Below are 18,232 nucleotides of genomic sequence, written 5' to 3'. Positions count from 1 at the left end.
ATAACCCCATGTTTGCTTTTTAGTAGAATTATTAACAATACCCCTTGATAATTCCAAAATTATAATTCAACCCTCTTCTAAATCTGTAGAATTAAAAATACCCCTCTACTTCATCCGAGAAGCACAAAATATTAAGGGCTGATATGATATACTGTACTAAATGAAGGGATCGATTTGTAACTACAGCTAAAGAATAGGGAGTAAAATAAAATAAAATGTTTCTTTTTCAAATTTATTCTTTTCCTTTTCTATCTCATCCTCTCTCTCTAGACTGGCACTAAAAAGAAGAAAACAAGAATAGAAAGAAAGAAACTCACAGTTGCAGAGAAGGAAGAAGAAAAACCGATCCAGATTACAACAGTGAGATTCTGAGCTCAATTTCTATGCGATGAGTTCTCATCAACGACCTCCGCCACCATTACCAAGAGACAGAGGAGGTGGAGGAGGAGGAGGTCGTAACACCACCACACCACCACCACCACCGGAAGAAGAAGCAGAAGAAGTTTACAATATTATTCCAATCCATAACCTGTTAGCTGACCATCCATCTCTACGCTACCCAGAAGTTCGTGCTGCTACAGCTGCTCTTCGTGCTGTTGGTGACCTTCGTAAACCACCATTCAGACCATGGAGGAATGATATGGACCTTCTCGATTGGCTTGGTATTTTCTTTGGCTTTCAAATTGATAATGTTAGAAATCAAAGAGAACACATTATTCTTCATTTAGCTAATGCTCAGATGCGTTTACAACCTCCTCCTGATAATATTGATGCCCTAGATCCTACTGTGTTGAGGAGATTTCGTAAGAAATTGTTGCAGAATTATACTTCTTGGTGTGGTTATTTAGGGCATAAGTCTAATGTCTGGATTTCAGATCGACGTGGTAGTGGTATTTCTAGTTCTGATCATCGTCGTGAGTTGCTTTATACTTCTCTATATTTGTTGATTTGGGGTGAATCTGCTAATCTTAGGTTTGTGCCTGAATGTCTTTGTTATATCTTTCATAATATGGCTATGGAACTTAATAAGATTTTAGAAGATTATATTGATGAAAATACTGGCCGTCCTATACTTCCGTCTATATCTGGTGAAAATGCTTTCTTAAATCGTGTGGTTACTCCACTTTATCAAACGATTAAAGCTGAAGTTGAGAATAGTCGGAATGGTACTGCTCCTCATTCAGTTTGGAGAAATTATGATGATATTAATGAATATTTTTGGAGTAAACGTTGTTTCCAGCGTCTCAAATGGCCAATCGATGTTGGGAGTAACTTTTTTGTTACCTCTGGTAAAAATAAGAGAGTTGGAAAGACTGGGTTTGTTGAGCAACGATCTTTCTGGAATTTATTTCGAAGTTTTGATCGACTTTGGATTATGCATATATTGTTTCTGCAAGCTGCTATCATTGTAGCTTGGGACAGTAACTCCACTTATCCTTGGGAAGCGTTGAAGAATAGAAATATGCAAGTTAAGTGTCTCACGGTATTCATAACCTGGGGAGGTCTTCGCTTTATTCAATCATTACTTGATGTAGGGACTCAGTATACATTGATATCTAGGGAAACTTTGGGGGTTGGGGTGAGAATGTTGATGAAGAGCATTGTTGCTGCCGCGTGGACAATTGCTTTTGGTGCTATGTATGGAAGAATTTGGAACCAGAGGAATCGCGAGAATCAGGGTCTTCAATGGTCACGTGAAGCGAATCGGCTAGTGATGAATTTCTTGTATGCAGCTTTGGTGTTTATTGTACCAGAACTATTGGCACTGTCTTTCTTCATTCTTCCTTGGATCAGGAACTTTATTGAAGGAACCAATTGGAGGATCTTCTATGTGTTGACTTGGTGGTTTCAAAGTCGAACTTTTGTAGGGCGTGGATTGAGAGAAGGTATTTGGGATAACATCAAGTACACACTGTTCTGGATTTTGGTTTTAGCAACAAAATTCTGCTTCAGTTACTTCCTGCAGATCAAGCCATTGATTGAACCGACAAAAGCAGTTTTAAGACTCAGGGATGTTCAGTTGAATTGGCCTCAGTTCTTCAATGACGGTAACAGATTAGCAGTTGGTTTGTTATGGCTTCCGGTGGTTTTAATTTATCTAATGGATATACAAATTTGGTATTCTATATACTCTTCTTTTGTTGGGGCAATGGTCGGGTTGTTCGCACATTTGGGTGAGATTCGAAATATCCAACAACTAACCCTTAGGTTTCAGTTCTTTGCGAGCGCAATGCAGTTTAATCTCATGCCGGAGGAGCAATTATTCAGGACTAGGGGGTCACTGAAGAACAGGTTCAATGATGCAGTTCGCAGGTTGAAGCTACGGTATGGACTGGGTTCACCTTACAAGAAGCTTGAGTCGAATCAGGTGGAGGCACACAAGTTCGCTTTGATATGGAATGAGATTATTTCGACATTCAGGGAAGAAGATATAGTCAGTGACCAGGAGGTTGAGCTACTTGAACTGCCAGCAAACACGTGGAACATTAGAGTTATCAGATGGCCATGTTTACTCCTTTGCAATGAGCTTCTGCTAGCTCTCAGCCAAGCAAAAGAATTGGTGGATGCACCTGACAGGTGGCTCTGGAAGAAGATATGCAAGAGTGAGTACAGGAGGTGTGCTGTAATTGAAGCTTACGATAGTATCAAGCGCATGCTGCTTGAAATTGTCAAAGATCGCACGGAAGAGAACTCCATCATAAGGACTTTGTTCAGGGAGATTGATCATGCAGTCGAGATTGAGAAGTTCACAAAAACATACGACATGACTGCACTGCCTCAGATCCATGCCAAGTTGATAACCCTAGTTGAGCTCCTAAATAAGCCAAAGAAGGATGTGAGTAAGTTGGTAAATACAATACAGGCTCTGTATGAAATCTTGATTCGAGATTTTCCAAAGGAGAAGAGGACATCGGAGCAGTTAAGGGAAGATGGTTTGGCCATTCAGAATCCAGATGAAAACAAAGTTCTGCCGTTTGAGAATGTTGTCGAGGTTCCTGTTGCCGAGAACACATCCTTCTACCGTCAGGTGCGTCGTTTGCAGACAATTCTAACATCCAGAGACTCAATGCACAAAGTCCCCATAAATCTCGAGGCAAGACGCCGTATAGCCTTCTTTAGCAACTCACTCTTTATGAACATGCCACATGCTCCCCAAGTTGAAAAAATGATGGCTTTTAGTGTTCTGACTCCTTACTATACCGAAGAGGTCATCTACAGCAAAGAACAACTTGAAAAAAAGAATGAAGATGGAATCTCTACCCTTTATTATTTGCAGAAGATTTATGATGACGAGTGGAACAACTTTAAGGAGAGGATGTGTAGAGATGGGATGGTCAATGAGGAAGAGATGTGGACAACCAGGGTGAGAGATCTGCGGCTTTGGGCATCATATCGTGGCCAAACTCTATCTCGCACTGTCAGGGGAATGATGTATTACTACAAGGCTCTCAAAATGCTGGCATTCCTTGATTCTGCATCAGAGATGGACATCAGGGAAGGATCACAGGAACTTTCTCCAATGAATCAGGACGACAGAGTTGTTGATGGTTTGGGCTCTGGTAGGGAACCTTCTTCGAGAAATATCAGCAGGGCAAGTAGTGGAGTCGATCTGTTATTCAAAGGTCACGAGTATGGAACTGCTTTAATGAAATACACATATGTGGTCGCCTGCCAGGTCTACGGGTCTCAGAAGGCAAAGAAAGATCCACGCGCAGATGAGATTCTATACCTAATGAAGAACAATGAGGCCCTTCGAGTTGCCTATGTTGACGAGGTCTACACGGGGAGGGAAGAGGTGGAATATTATTCTGTTCTAGTAAAATATGACCAGAACCTGCAGAAGGAAGTTGAGATCTACAGGATTAGGTTGCCCGGTCCCTTGAAAATTGGGGAAGGTAAACCAGAGAATCAAAATCATGCTCTCATATTCACCCGTGGTGATGCAGTGCAAACCATTGACATGAACCAAGACAACTATTTCGAGGAGGCTCTCAAAATGCGAAATCTATTGGAAGAATATAGGAAGTATTACGGCATCAGGAAGCCCACCATATTAGGAGTCCGGGAGCACATCTTCACAGGTTCTGTTTCATCTCTTGCTTGGTTCATGTCTGCTCAAGAGATGAGCTTTGTCACCTTGGGGCAGCGTGTTCTAGCAAACCCCCTAAAGGTACGAATGCATTATGGCCACCCTGATGTGTTTGATAGGTTCTGGTTCTTGACTCGGGGTGGTATCAGTAAGGCGTCTCGCGTTATCAATATTAGTGAGGACATTTTTGCTGGTTTTAATTGTACATTGCGAGGTGGCAATGTTACACACCATGAGTATATTCAGGTTGGTAAGGGAAGAGATGTTGGTTTGAATCAGATATCCATGTTTGAGGCCAAGGTTGCCAGTGGCAATGGTGAGCAGATTCTTAGCAGGGATGTGTATCGCTTGGGTCATAGACTTGATTTCTTTCGGATGCTGTCGTTCTTTTATACCACGGTGGGGTTCTTTTTTAACACCATGATGGTGGTCCTCACCGTTTATGCGTTTGTATGGGGTCGACTTTATCTTGCTCTCAGTGGCATTGAGAAAGGGATGAAAACCTCTACTAACAACAAAGCATTTGGTGCCATACTGAATCAGCAGTTCATAATCCAGCTTGGTCTCTTCACTGCTCTCCCGATGATTGTGGAGAACTCTCTCGAGCATGGATTCCTGAATGCAATTTGGGATTTCCTGACAATGCAGCTGCAGCTTTCATCTGTTTTTTACTCATTTTCAATGGGAACACGTACTCATTATTTTGGCCGGACCGTTCTTCATGGGGGTGCTAAATACCGTGCTACCGGCCGTGGTTTTGTTGTGGAACACAAGAGTTTTGCTGAGAACTATAGACTATATGCGCGTAGCCATTTTGTGAAAGCAGTTGAGCTCGGGCTGATATTGATATTATATGCTGCATACAGCCCCTTGGCGAAGGATACTTTTGTGTACATAGCCATGACGATCTCGAGTTGGTTTCTGGTAGTATCATGGATCCTGGCTCCCTTTGTGTTTAATCCCTCTGGCTTTGACTGGTTGAAAACTGTCTATGACTTCGACAATTTTATGACCTGGATATGGTGTCGTGGTGGGGTTTTCACTAAAGCAGAGCAGACCTGGGAAACTTGGTGGAATGAAGAACAGGATCATCTCAGAATGACAGGTCTCTGGGGGAAGCTGTTAGAAATTATTCTAGACCTGCGTTACTTCTTTTTCCAGTTTGGTGTCGTATACCAGCTGGGGATTGCCAGTGGAAGCACCCATATTGCAGTATATTTACTTTCGTGGATTTACGTGGTCGTGTTTGTTGGGATTTACGTGATCATGGCATATGCCCGTGATAAGTATGCTGCAAAGGAACACATTTACTACAGGCTAGTCCAGTTCCTTGTCGTCATCCTTGCTGTGCTTGTGATTGTCCTCTTGCTGGAATTCACAAATTTCAAATTTATCGATATCTTTACAGGGTTCTTAGCATTCATTCCAACGGGATGGGGTTTGATATCCATTGCCCAAGTATTTAAACCCTTTCTTCAGTCCACAATGCTGTGGGGAACTGTTATGTCTATGGCACGGATGTACGATATCCTTTTCGGAGTGATTGTCATGGTCCCTGTTGCAACTTTGTCTTGGTTGCCTGGGTTCCAGTCTATGCAGACAAGGATCCTCTTCAATGAAGCATTTAGCAGAGGGCTCCAGATATCTCGTATTTTAGAAGGCAAAAAATCTACCAAGGACTTATGACAGAAGGTATCTACTTTTTTGCTGACATTTTCCAGCAGCTATTTGTATTATATCTCTCTTTCATGGTTTAACACGAAATCAATCTCTAGTTAAACTGCCTATAAACACGAGACCGAAAAATGTGGTACCCGTCGTTTTTTGTTCTTCTCTGTTAGTATGCAAGTTTAACTCTTTTGAACTAGTGAGGGTTGGGGACCCTGGACTTGCTGATGGCTCCGCAGTACCACACTACCACCATAATAAATACAGTAATTAAATGGCTGCCATTTAATTATGATTGTCTACTGGTTCAAGTCACCTAAGTTACGGCTGACGTGAGTACCATGGTTAATGTGCTTCCAGGATTTCTATTCGGTGATTACTATAATTTGTTGCTCTTTGCTATTGGCAGGTTGTAATTTGAATAAAGACTGTAAGTAGTTTATTAGGAACGAAAAATGATCAAATAGGTTTGTTTTTTGACAAGTAAGCTCATTCCTTCGCTCTTGTCACATGCCTTCTCTGTGAGTATGTGATGAAATGACTTGCGAAACTGTAGTGTGTTTCAGTATAACTAGCCTCTGTATGTTGTTAGAAAGACTGTTATTGTCATGTTTTATTCTTTCTTTTCCAAGGTAACATGGAAAACTGACTAGTTGCTGTTATGTTTCTGTATGTACAGATTGTAGTCTGAGAGACAGATGAAAAGCTGAACGAAATTTCTCTTTCGGAGCCCTTTCTTCTTTTAGAAGGTGAGGTTTAATTGTTACTTGTTTCCTAAGAGCTGTGCGAACTTGTTTCTTTATGTGGAATTTGCTTCAGTAATATCTCCCCCGTTTATTGAGCTGGTGACTAAAAGTATGAACAAATAAATTTTTGCAGAGGCTTGGGAAAGAGAGTGAAGTTCAGTAACCTAATGGCAGCCAGAATTTTTGTCTTGTGCATCACTATTTGTGATTGTCCTACGTTTTATATATTAAACTTCGTAGAGGAGGGAAGAAAGCAGAGTCTTTCTGTATGTTATCTTTTTGTTTATCTTCCCTTTAATGGTTGTAAATGTGATATTTACAGTTTTTCAATTTCGTACGGGAGGTTCATGTTCTTGGCAGTGTAAATTTATGATCAGTATAGAAGTAGGAGTGGTCAAGTTGATTGTAATTCTCATAGTATTGGAGTGTAGTGTTGTTTATTCTGCTCGTGACAAACAAACATTCATTGACAGTATAGTTAGTACTAATCTTTTCTCCACAAAGAAGATTAGTCTATTTTTTATCTCTGTAATGTTTTGCTTATGCATTTTTTCTTACAGTTATACTATTGTTCGCGGTTTGACTCTATGTTGGTGGCAGAAGTGCTTTCGGAACAGTGAAAAGGAAATCGAGAAAACCAAAAGCCGTGAGAAGGATGAGATTTGAAAGTGCATGTGGGGCTAGTGAGCCCGGTAACCAATGGATATCCTTTGGTCCCCATCATTTTGGATTTTCTTGGCGGAATTCTTGTTATCCTGTGAACCATAGCTACCTGGAAAAGGGAATCGTATTGGAGTGGCAATTTAATAGCGACAACACTGTTTTCAATTTCATGCCACAAAAATTCATACAATAAAATAACTGCGAGACCTGGGAATCCATATATAGCCTATTGGTTGGCCGGAGTTGATTTTTGAGGACCCATATCAAATTATGAATCGGATAGCTCGAGTAGATAGATTATGACCGGAGCCAATCCTGCAACATCAAGAGCCTTGTGCGGAAATTGATATTATATAAAAATGAAAAACAAGCAGTAATTTACCTCAACAAGACAAGCTCGAATAGTAAAATTCGGTACGCGCATTAATCTAACAAGTCAATGCAGTGGATATAATAGTTGCACGATAAATGAAAACCTTACGACAATGATATGCGTTTTAATTAGCATTAACCAGTTCTTTTAGAGCGGTTTTATTTATTTTTGACGAACATTGATCCATACGACTCCGAATTACTGAAACCGGACACGTTATGGACACCAAATTGTAGTCTAGGGTTGAAATTCTTGTATAGCAATTGTTTAATCATGATACCAAAAGGTCGGCTTAATCTAGACCTTTTTCTTCCTTTCTAGTTTTTTTTTTGAAGCATTCCTTTTTAGTTATATCGTATCTGATTTCTAAACTTCCAAAAATAAAAATAAAAATCATATAAATAGATGTAAAATCACGTGTTGTGTTCATTGACTTTGAGTTTTATAGTTCCGAAATTTTTTCAGCATATCTTTTTTTTAAAACGGGAAAAAATATATTGATAGTTAAAAGGTTACATAGCTAGCATCTTCGGCTAGTTGACTAGAAATGTTACTAGGAGGTGCGGACATCCAAACATTGTTTAATCTATCAATTCTACCTGTTTTGGACAGAATATCTGCCACTTTATTTCTCTCCTTAGGCACATAGGTGCAATGCCATGAATTAAAATAATTAAGAAGAACCTTAATATCTCTAACTAAATTGTGAAGTCTCCAGTCGATGTTGTAAGAAACCTTGTTGACAGCATATGCAACCAGCATGGAGTCAAGCTCAAAATATACGTCCTTTAACTTCAGTTTCTTTGCCCACTTTACTGCTTCCCATAAAGCGCTACACTCTGCATGCTCAGGTCCAAACGACTCCGCTAGATAGATGCACCTTGATCCCTTGTGAGAACCTGCAAAATCACGATATATTAGTCCAATACCACCTGAATTATCTAGGTTAAAATAAGACCCATCAGAATTTATTGTAAATGATCCTCTTGGAGGAGGGAACCAATGGATATTCGTTCTGATCTGTCTAACAAGATTAGTGGTTTTTCTATGAAACCTGTCTTGAAATTCAGAGATGAACTTTCTGCATTTATGGATCAGTGAATCTGGAGTTGGATTAGCAGATTTAAAAATCTTCTCGCAGCTTTCTGTCCATATACACCATGCGACAACAGCCATCTTGCAAATTAATTCCTCCTGTAATAAGCCTTTTAGGAGATTATCAAAGGAGCTACAAACCCATTCCGTGAGATTGATATTTTGTTGAAAGTGTAATCCAAGCACTGCGAACCAGACTGGCTTAACAAAGGAGCACTCCAGAATGCAGTGAGTCGAAGTTTCTAACCCTTGATCGCAAAAAGGAAAGCTATAATCACTGTTGAGTATTACATGAAAAAGTTTGTCTCTGGAAGGTAGGATGTCCTTTACACACTTCCAAAGAAACTGATTGATTCTTGGTAAAAGTGGCAGCTTCCATAATCTCTTGTAAATACCTTTCATTCTGTCAGAAGTAGATGAATTTACGTTTTTTTCTTCAAACATCTTCTTGTAGGCTGACTTGACTATGAAAGAGCCATTTTTCTCAAGGGTCCACACCATTTTGTCTTCACAACTAGAATGGATAGTCATTCTGAGAATCAGGTTTGCAGTATGAGCTTCAAACAGGGAGTAAACAAGATCGAAATTCCAATTGTTTACAGTGTTTGCAGAGAACAATTGGTGAACGTACTTGTACTGGAGATGATCAACAACACCATCTTTAGGAACTGGTGGCTCGTTCAGATTCAGTATCCATTTATGCTCCCATATTAGGATTGTTTTCCCATTTCCTACGCACCAACAGTTGTATCTATTAATGAAAGGAAGCTCTGAGTTGATGCTTGTCCATGACCAGGTTGTATTTTCCTTCTTCTTTAGATTAAAAATCTTTCCATCTGGGTAATACTTGGCTTGCAAAGATTTTGCACAAATAGATGTGTTGTCGTGCATAATCTCCACGTTGATTTTGCTAAAAGAGCTCTGTTAAATAGTTGCGGATCTCTAAAGCATAGTCCGCCTTCTTCTTTTGGAGTATTTAACTCTTCCAAGTTACGAGTTGTTTACCCCTATTTGATTTCTTCTTTCTCCAAAATTTTTGTTGCGAAGAGTTCATCTTCTGAATGGTTGCATCTGGAATCTTGAAGGTTGTCATATAATGAACCGGAATTGCATTTGTTACATTTCTAACCATAACAGATCTACCTGCTATGGACAGATTAATACAACTCCAATTTGTCAGTCTTGCATCCATTTTATCTCCCAGAATTGAGAACATAATATTTCTGTTTCTTCCTACAAAAAACGGTAACCCTAAGTACTTCTCCTCACTTATGTTCATTTGCCTGACTTGTAGAATGCCTGAAATAACTTGACAACAGCTTGGACTCATATTCTTACTGAAGCACTACAAACTTATTAAAGTTTATGAGTTGTCCCGAGAATAAACTGAAATCCTCAATTAGTTGTAGCAATCTTCTTGTCTGGGTGAGATTTGCCTTACAAAATAATAGGAAGTCGTCTGCGAACAATAGGTGATTGATTTTTGGAGCTGATCGGGATATCTTCATGCCTGTTATCTGTGTTGTAATTTCAAGGTGATACATCTCTCTTGAAAAATCTTCCATGGCCATAATAAAGAGGTAAGGGGACAATGGGTCCCCTTGCCGAATTCCTCTTGTAGGGTTGAAGGGAGCTAAAGGAATACCATTTATCATGATCTCTACTTGAGTAGTTGAGATACATTCAAGAATTAGCTGACAGAATTTGTTGCAGAAACCAAATTTTTTAAGAACGTCTATCAAGAAGGACCATTCGAGTCTATCAAATGCCTTTGACATATCCATTTTCAAAGCTAAATGACCAACTCTGCCTTTCTTATTTTTCATTGCCTGCACAAGTTCTTGTACCATACAGATGTTCTCAGATATCATTCTCCCAGGAACGTAAGCAGATTGCATCGGGGATATAATGTTGCCCATGTGCTTCTTCAGTCTAAGCGCTATAATCTTTGAGATTATTTTGTACACTGTATTACATAGTGCAATTGGACGAAAATCTTCAGACTTTTGAGGAGACATAATTTTAGGAATCAAAGTTACTCTGGTGTTGTTTAGTTTTTTTAGAAGAAACCCTGAATGAAAGAATGCTTTAACCATTTTGCACACATCTTCCCCTACAACCTTCCATTGTGACTGGTAGAACCCTGTGGGGAATCCGTCTAGACCCGGAGAATTCCATGCTTCCATTGTCATTAAAGCACAGTGTATTTCTTGATCACTTGGGATGGAGACTATCTCATAATTATCTTACTGACTTATAACTGCGGGAATATGTTGAAGGAACGGATAACTGTCATGAGGACTTGAGGAAGAACTGATGTTTTTAAAGTGAGAAATAAGCAGGTTCTCCATAGAAATTCTGTCCTGACACCAATTACCGGTCGGATCTTGTAATGAATCAATCATGTTCCTTGATCTTCTCTGATTGACTCTAATATGAAAATATTTTGCATTTTAGTCCATATTATTATAGAATCTGTCTTTAGCTTTCTGTCTGTTTGAACTAGCTTGAGCTTCATTGAGTACATGGATTTCTTTCTCCAGTAGTAAAACTTGAGGTGTAACATTTCCTTGTGTATCAGCTTTTTGAAAAATAGATAGTTCTTGTTGCAATTCTGAAATCTTGTTTTGTATATGACCAAAAGTACTCTTGCTCCATTTAGACAGTAAATGTCTAGTATTTGCTTGTTTATTAGTCAGAATATAAGCATGAGAACCTGAAATGTTAGAACTCCAAGCCTTTTTTATTTCATTTTCGCAAGAGTCATTACTAAGCCAATGTTCAAAGAATTTCCAGGTTCTACTTGTGCTACCAACAACGTAATATAGAGATAGCATTATAGGGACACGGTCAGACCCCAACTGAGTAAGATGTTTAAGAGTAGAGTTAGGAAAACTGATTAACCATTCACTATTTACAAGGGCTCTGTCTAATCTAGACTTGTTTTAGCCTGTTCCATGCTTGTTACTAGTCCAAGTGTACTGGTTACCAATAAATCCTAAATCTTGCAAATCAGATTGCCTAATAGCATCTAGAACTTCAGTAGGTGTAGAGATAACATTAGTGTTTCCGTCATAACTATTCATAGTTATGTTTAAGTCACCTATAAGAACCCATGGTATAGTAACAGAAGAGCTAAGATTCTTAATGTAATTCCACTGATCTGGTTGTTCCTCTAAGTATGAAGAACCATACACACATGAGAGGAACCAATCTCCCATAGCAGGATCATTATTTACTAAAGCATGAATCATTTTTCAGAAGAGTTTAGAATTTCTAACTTAAACCCATCTTTCCAAAGGAGGATGATTCCTGCTGCCTGACCAACTGAAGGCACAAAGCATTTATTTGGGAGACCAAGAAAATTTGTCAACTGAATGATTCTATCATCATTGATTTTTGTTTCACAAAGGAAAACTATATCAGGAGAATGCAAGATATTTAAGTGGTTTAGATGATCTCTGGTAGCTTTACCAAGGAATCCTTGACAGTTCCAACTTATTAGTTTCATATTGATAAGCACTAGAAAATTCGATAACTTAATACTTAAGTTATTAAGGGAGGTGATTAAAGGATCTGACAGTTGGAATAAAAACTTGATACGCAAGTTCTTAGAGGAATTAAGCAAAGAGTTGTTGTAAATAGGGTTTTTAAGAAAAACAAACGGAAAAGAGAAGGAAGTAATTAAAGAATCAGAGAAGAAAATAGCGGGTATTACAGTAGGAGCAATTGCCTCATTCATCTCATGGGGATTCTCTCTTGCATCAGCTCGTCCTTCTTCAATCATGTCATGTTCCATACCATCAAAGTCGTTGGAGATAGGTGCATTATCAGTATTACTCTCCATGATATTTTCATCATCGACCCTGGTTCTCTTGTGGCTTCTACCAGTTTCTTCATCGTCAGACTTTGGTTCTTGCAGCTTCAAACTTGCTTCACAAATCTTTTCCAGTAAAAGATCCAAATCTTCTATAATCTCAACTTCATAAGATCTAGCTAAATTATGGATGTCGCTTATATATTCTTCATTAGTGAATCTTTTGATCTTCAAATCTTCAGCTGTGTTTAGGCATTCCTCCTCATTGTGGTCAACATTATAGCATTCTGGGCAAAGGTTATGAGGCTGTTTTTCCCAGTGAAAACAAATCCAGGTTTGTCCTCCTGCGGCAGTATTCCACCATCCACCTTTGTGGAGAGGTTTGTCTAGCTTGATCTTGATTCTTGCAGAAATCGTGTTACCATAAGGTTTGCAGTCCTCCGGGTCAGTCCAAATTTTGATGCCCGATTCCTCTATTGCTTCGTTTACGACTATTAACGAGTGATGCTCCAGAAGGATGTACTGAAATTGAACAGTCCATTTTTGTTCGTCAAAGACCCAATCTTTCAGTGGAATTGTTGCATCATATTTCTTCAGATTTAAATGGGCCTTTAGTAGATTCCATGGTCCCTTCTTTAAAACTGTGTTCATGATTTCCACCGTGTTAAACTTGAAAAGAAAAATGTTTCTATCAAGACGTCTTATTTCTTTAGTTCTATACCCATTCAGTATAGTCTTGACTTCTTTTTTGACAGCATCAGTATCAATAGGAGCTTTTGTGAAAATCTTTCCTACGAGTGTTGTGCGTCATTCATCAGAAGTTTCAGAAATAGCAATTCTGGCTCCGGTAGCTCTTCTCATAACACCTTGTTTCTGACAGATCTCTCTAGTTTTTACGTTTTGCATTTTGTTTGTGATAGCTGCAACTTGGGAGGTTGAAGAAGAATCCATGGGTGCTTGAAGAGTTATAGAGTGAAGAGTTCTTTCACAAGGTGAAGACTGACAAACACATTTTTGTTCTTTATAAAGAATAATATGTTTATTAGAATAACTGATTGTAGTTATTAGGGGATAATATTTATCTAGTAAACAAGGAAAGGGAATAATTGATGATATATAGAAAATTTGTTGGATATTAAGTTGGTTGAATTTTTTCAGCGGGATTTTCGGTTGATAATTGATTTTCCTAAAATTAGGGGTTTGATAGGGGGAAAGTTTGAGGATTTTGAATTCAAAAATTTCTTCTTCTTCTCAACTTGAATCCGCTCCAATGAGTTAGGCCAGAGTTTAATGGAGATATCATTTAATTCATATACATGAAAGAGAGAGTAATACTGAGATATACTGTTTTAACGCCACCTTGACTTCGATGGCTTACAATACTGCTTTTGGTGATGACGACAATACTTATTGTGATTGGATTAATACTATGGAAAGAAGGAAAACGGTGAAGGTTGCAAAAGTCCAACACTGAATGTCCCCCATGATAAAGATGAATATGTGAGGCCCTGGAAAATTAGAAAGACATTTAAATGAAAAATTAGATCAGAAATTTTTGCAAATTAAAGATAAAACAAAACTTCAAAACAAAAAAGTTCACAAAATTAGAGAAAATAGGAAAAAATAAAAACTTATCATCGTTCCCAAAATCAGAGAAAAAATAAAAATTAGCTCCCATTACTCCTAACCCCAAAATCCAACAGTTGAAATCATATTATTAATAATTGAAAGCTTAGGTTGAAATCCAACAGTTTTCAGCATATGTTCTAGAAAATATACTAGTGATAGTTTTTGGTTTCTTCTTGATTATCAAGAATCCTAGGTGAACCCATGAAAATTTGTATTTACCCAATTCTCAGCGTGACAAATACTATATCCCCCGTGCCTCGTTTTCATCTTGACGGATATAGTATGAAGAATATCCAAAATTCTAAATTATGGAATTATTAATTAGTATAGCTCTGATGTGGGTAAATCTCATCCTTACATAATTAATATGGTTGGTTTGACAAAGCCATATTGGCTGCCTTAAAATTTCCACGAATTTGCGTCACCAATAAAGTGTGAGACATCTCCACGTACGCATTATATCCATTTTCAAACCCTTTTTTTTTGGTAATCATATCCATACCCAATCTCATCCCATCAATGCTTGGTCTAATTCAAGTATTCATACTTGCAACTTGGCTTAGCATAAAAACACTCATTTGAGAAACGGTCATTGCCGACAAAAGAAGATCTGTTCAGTGTATTCTTTTTGGTCCCAATCTTGGCCGTTTTGTAGACTAGGCCAACAAAGCCATTACCCAGAGAGCCTCCTACGGGTCGGAATATTCAACTCTTTTCTTGTCATAAAAAGAACCGAAAAGATACTAATAATCTACTGTAATAATCTTGGTGCTGGTATCGCAGTTTTCAACCAAACAGGAGAGTCCGAAGGATGTAAGACAGTCGCAGGCCTAACACCAAACTCTGAAAAATACTTGACCTTACTTGAAGCTGTGAAATGGGTTAAAACAAGAAGTTACGACAATTTTAGACATGAAAGTGGGGACCAGATTAGCCTGTTCAACAACTCTATTTTAGAAGGTTATTTTTTTTATTCTAAATGATTTTAATTATGTTAAAACTGGGTATGTTAGTAGAAAATTTAACGGTTGGGTTGAAAGTCGCTAAAGAACTGAAAAAGGATTTTTGAATTAATTACTTATAAAGAAAAAAACAACACCTTTGTATCATAATTCTAAGATTTTTCTTGTCACACAACTCACAACAACTATTATTGTGATATAACGATTTTGATAAAAATGTATTGTCAAAAACATAAATTTTATTATCGGTTCGATATGCATTTGCCCCGTATGTTCTAATTTATTGAGAAAATTAACGATATGGCAATACTTTTGTCATTTACAGACAATTATAATTTGAGGGACATAAAATTTACCAAGTATGTTCTAAACAAGTAAAACGTAACTAAGAGTTGGTTCAACTCAATTGAAGACTTTGAACCAATTTTCCTCACACGGATTAATCCTATATATGATTCCTTTTAGAATCAAATAGTTTGATCAAAGGTGATGGAAATCGATAGCAATAGACAAAGTCTAGCTAACCTCAAAATTCGGACTTATGCAACCTGAAATACATCCTAGATTATTATTCACCTCACAAGTATAAAACTTGTGGAATCAACAAAGTTTGAGACGAAAAGAATTTTGATGATTTCTATCTATCTTGATCGATGGAGAAAGCTCAACAATCAATCAAGATCAAGATACTCGAGTTATCAAGGAAATATAACTAGATCTGGCTTCACGAATCCCTATGAAGTCTTTGTAATCGCTAAACCCTAAAAGAGTTAGCAAGAGGACGACTCTACATACAACTAGGACACACCAAAAATAGTGTCGGGATTCAAAGACCCAGTTACTTGAAGTTCCCCTTTTATAGACATTCAAAGCATATGTTGATTTATGTTTAAGCTAAGATAGCTTTGGAACCAAGCAATCAATATTCACCGTTAGATGAATCTTTGAATCTGATTTACATAAGAAATATATACACTCTGGTTAGGTGAAACCGTAACCGAACCTTGTACACAGACTATGTTCAACATGGTTAGCCGAAACTAGCCGATTTGAACTTAAAAGCTCAATACTCATTTTTTATGAACACTTAAGACATTAATCTTGAGATACAATCATGTGATCAAATAAGTCTAGTGTTTTAGAGAATTAATCAAATGCCAATTATCTCGTAGAAATAATTTAATCGCACTTGAAGATAATCGACATGATTAGAAAATGCACAAAGCGCAAATACATAGCCGTTCGTGACTCGGGTCATTCAGAGTATGTATACCGGTTTGTAAACATTTAACCAAACCAAGTTCCGGATTCAGCAGAATTATTTAAGTATGCGTACCGGTTTGGAAACTTTAAGACTATGACCGGTTCCGGAGTCCACATAACCATTTTGGTTTGTGTACCGGTTTGGGTACTTAAACTGAGTTCAGGAACACATAACTAATTTGGTTTGCGTACCGATTTCTAAACTAACCAGGTTCCATAACCACAGTTTCTAAATGGTTTGCATACGAGTATGCATACCGATCCGGTTCACGAGTTGAACAGATTTTCACATGATATGCATAAGAATATTGCCTACTACAAATCTGCAAGTCGATATATAGCTACTACGCTACGTGTACGAATACATGTAACACGGGATCATACTTATAATAATTTCCCCAGTTTGTAAGACTGATAACACTGTCTTGTATCCGAATCTATAATAGTTCTATATATCTCTCTAAAGCGATTCAAAATTTTCTGAATAACATCAATGACGCATATCACTGTTCCAGGCTATTTTCAAACGATAAAACTTGAATCATGATTTTGATAAGTATGAACAAATGTTCATTAAGCTTAGTCATTATATTTCGAGAACTAATTATCAAGAAAAACTTGACTCGAAATTCTCTTCTATACATAATAGTCTAATTAGTTATGCGACATCGTCTTAATGATAGAAAAGTGAATATAACTTGAGAAATAGGTGGTTTAGTCTTCACTTACCTTTTGTTGATGAAGTTCTCCAAAAGATTCGGTTGATCTTCGCCTTCAAACGGTAGAACACAATGATGACTGCAGTGATCCACGGTTTCTCAACTGCATTTCTATCCTAGTCCAAAACTTAACTAATTGTAGACTAGAAATCAAGATATAGTTTTCACAACTGAATTTGACAACAAGATTGAGATAACAACACTTACGATTTCGATCGAGCAATGCTCTAATAATCTCCCCCTTTGTCAGTTTTAGTAATAAAACTATCAATACATATGGATAAAAAACAAATCTTAGAAAAATTCTCGAATACATCATGTCTTGATTACCTTGGCTTCGTCAACTCCTTGAAGTCTTCGTAATTTCAAGCTGCAATGATTTTGAACGTGTTCAACTCAACATCGTTTTTGTTGAAGAACCGTATCCATGGCGATAACAACATTTGAAAACAAATATTCTTAATCGTCATTATATAGAAACATAGTATTATTTCGTTCTCCAAAGTTCAATTGTATCCCAACTCTGAAGTAATACTACAGTGATATGTTTCTCCCCTTAATCAATACTTACATCTTTTGCATAATAGGTGAAACCTATTGATTATTGATTCACTCCCCTTACACAATGACCCGTAAACCATATGTATGTAGTATGAAACTACAAAATAATCCCCCCCACCCACCCCCACCCTTTTGTCAACAAAATTAACAAAGGTACGAAAATCGTGGGATCGTAATGAATACAATCAAAAGATATGTCAAGTTTTTAGGAAGATTTGAGATTCCACATTATAACATAGTTAAAATGCAACTCCCTATATCAATTTTTTTAGATGATATCACATAGTAAGAATTACTTAGCGCTCATCTAGGATATTTAAGATACAAGTATCCCCTTTCAAATTCCATAACGACACTCCCGACAAAAATATAGCAATAAAGCACAAGCTCATTTAAGAATTCTCCCCCATTTGATGTCATTCCCAAAACAACAACATGAGTGACCTTGCTTTATTAAAAAAAAGGATTTTCTTAGACATTAACTAACCTCATGGATTTGTATCCGAAAATCGACTTAAAATAGTCTATACGCCAGTTACGGGCAAAAGATAATTTTAATCGGTATGACTCAACATAAGAAAATCTTACGAAGTGGGTCAAACAGTAAAAATACAAGAATGTGTTCACGAGTAGATCAATACTGCGA

The 18,232-nt window shown here is 37.6% G+C and overlaps 2 protein-coding genes and 1 non-coding gene across 4 annotated transcripts; 2 read left to right on the top strand and 1 right to left on the bottom strand.

Moving 5' to 3' along the window:
* Window positions 1-272: 272 nt before the first annotated feature.
* LOC113348824 (callose synthase 12-like) lies at window positions 273-7,027 on the top strand. Of its 2 annotated transcripts, XM_026592703.1 has the most exons (4): window positions 273-5,406; window positions 5,499-5,782; window positions 6,438-6,507; window positions 6,638-7,027. In XM_026592703.1, the coding sequence occupies exons 1-2, from the start codon at window positions 389-391 to the stop codon at window positions 5,554-5,556; spliced, it is 5,076 nt and encodes a 1,691-aa protein (XP_026448488.1). In that variant the 5' UTR covers window positions 273-388; the 3' UTR covers window positions 5,557-5,782; window positions 6,438-6,507; window positions 6,638-7,027. The 2 variants fall into 2 exon arrangements, with proteins under 2 accessions (XP_026448488.1, XP_026448487.1); XM_026592702.1 differs by having other exon boundaries at window positions 273-5,782.
* Window positions 3,417-3,495, top strand: LOC113354797. Its single transcript, XR_003362012.1, has one exon. It is a non-coding gene; the product is annotated as a small nucleolar RNA J33 (small nucleolar RNA).
* Window positions 7,028-11,088: 4,061 nt separating the features above from the next.
* On the bottom strand, window positions 11,089-11,889 carry LOC113351763. Its single transcript, XM_026595698.1, has 2 exons — window positions 11,618-11,889; window positions 11,089-11,530 (listed from the first exon to the last, which is right to left on the bottom strand). Exons 1-2 carry the CDS (start codon window positions 11,887-11,889, stop codon window positions 11,089-11,091), a joined length of 714 nt encoding a protein of 237 aa, XP_026451483.1.
* Window positions 11,890-18,232: the final 6,343 nt, after the last annotated feature.

The sequence above is a fragment of the Papaver somniferum genome, chromosome 2 (genome assembly GCF_003573695.1).
Source record: "Papaver somniferum cultivar HN1 chromosome 2, ASM357369v1, whole genome shotgun sequence".
Classification (NCBI taxonomy): Eukaryota; Viridiplantae; Streptophyta; class Magnoliopsida; order Ranunculales; family Papaveraceae; genus Papaver; species Papaver somniferum.
Note: the sequence above shows the minus strand (reverse complement) of the source record. Positions and strands in the feature narration are given on the sequence as shown.

Excerpts from the sequence above, each read along its gene's own strand:
- LOC113351763 (XM_026595698.1), bottom strand. The coding sequence starts at position 11,889 with ATGATTCATGCTTTAGTAAATAATGATCCTGCTATGGGAGATTGGTTC. Across the intron at positions 11,531-11,617 it reads TTAGGATTTATTGGTAACCA|TTTTCCTAACTCTACTCTTA; the intron begins GTACACTTGGAC and ends ATGGTTAATCAG.
- LOC113348824 (XM_026592702.1), top strand. The coding sequence starts at position 389 with ATGAGTTCTCATCAACGACCTCCGCCACCATTACCAAGAGACAGAGGA.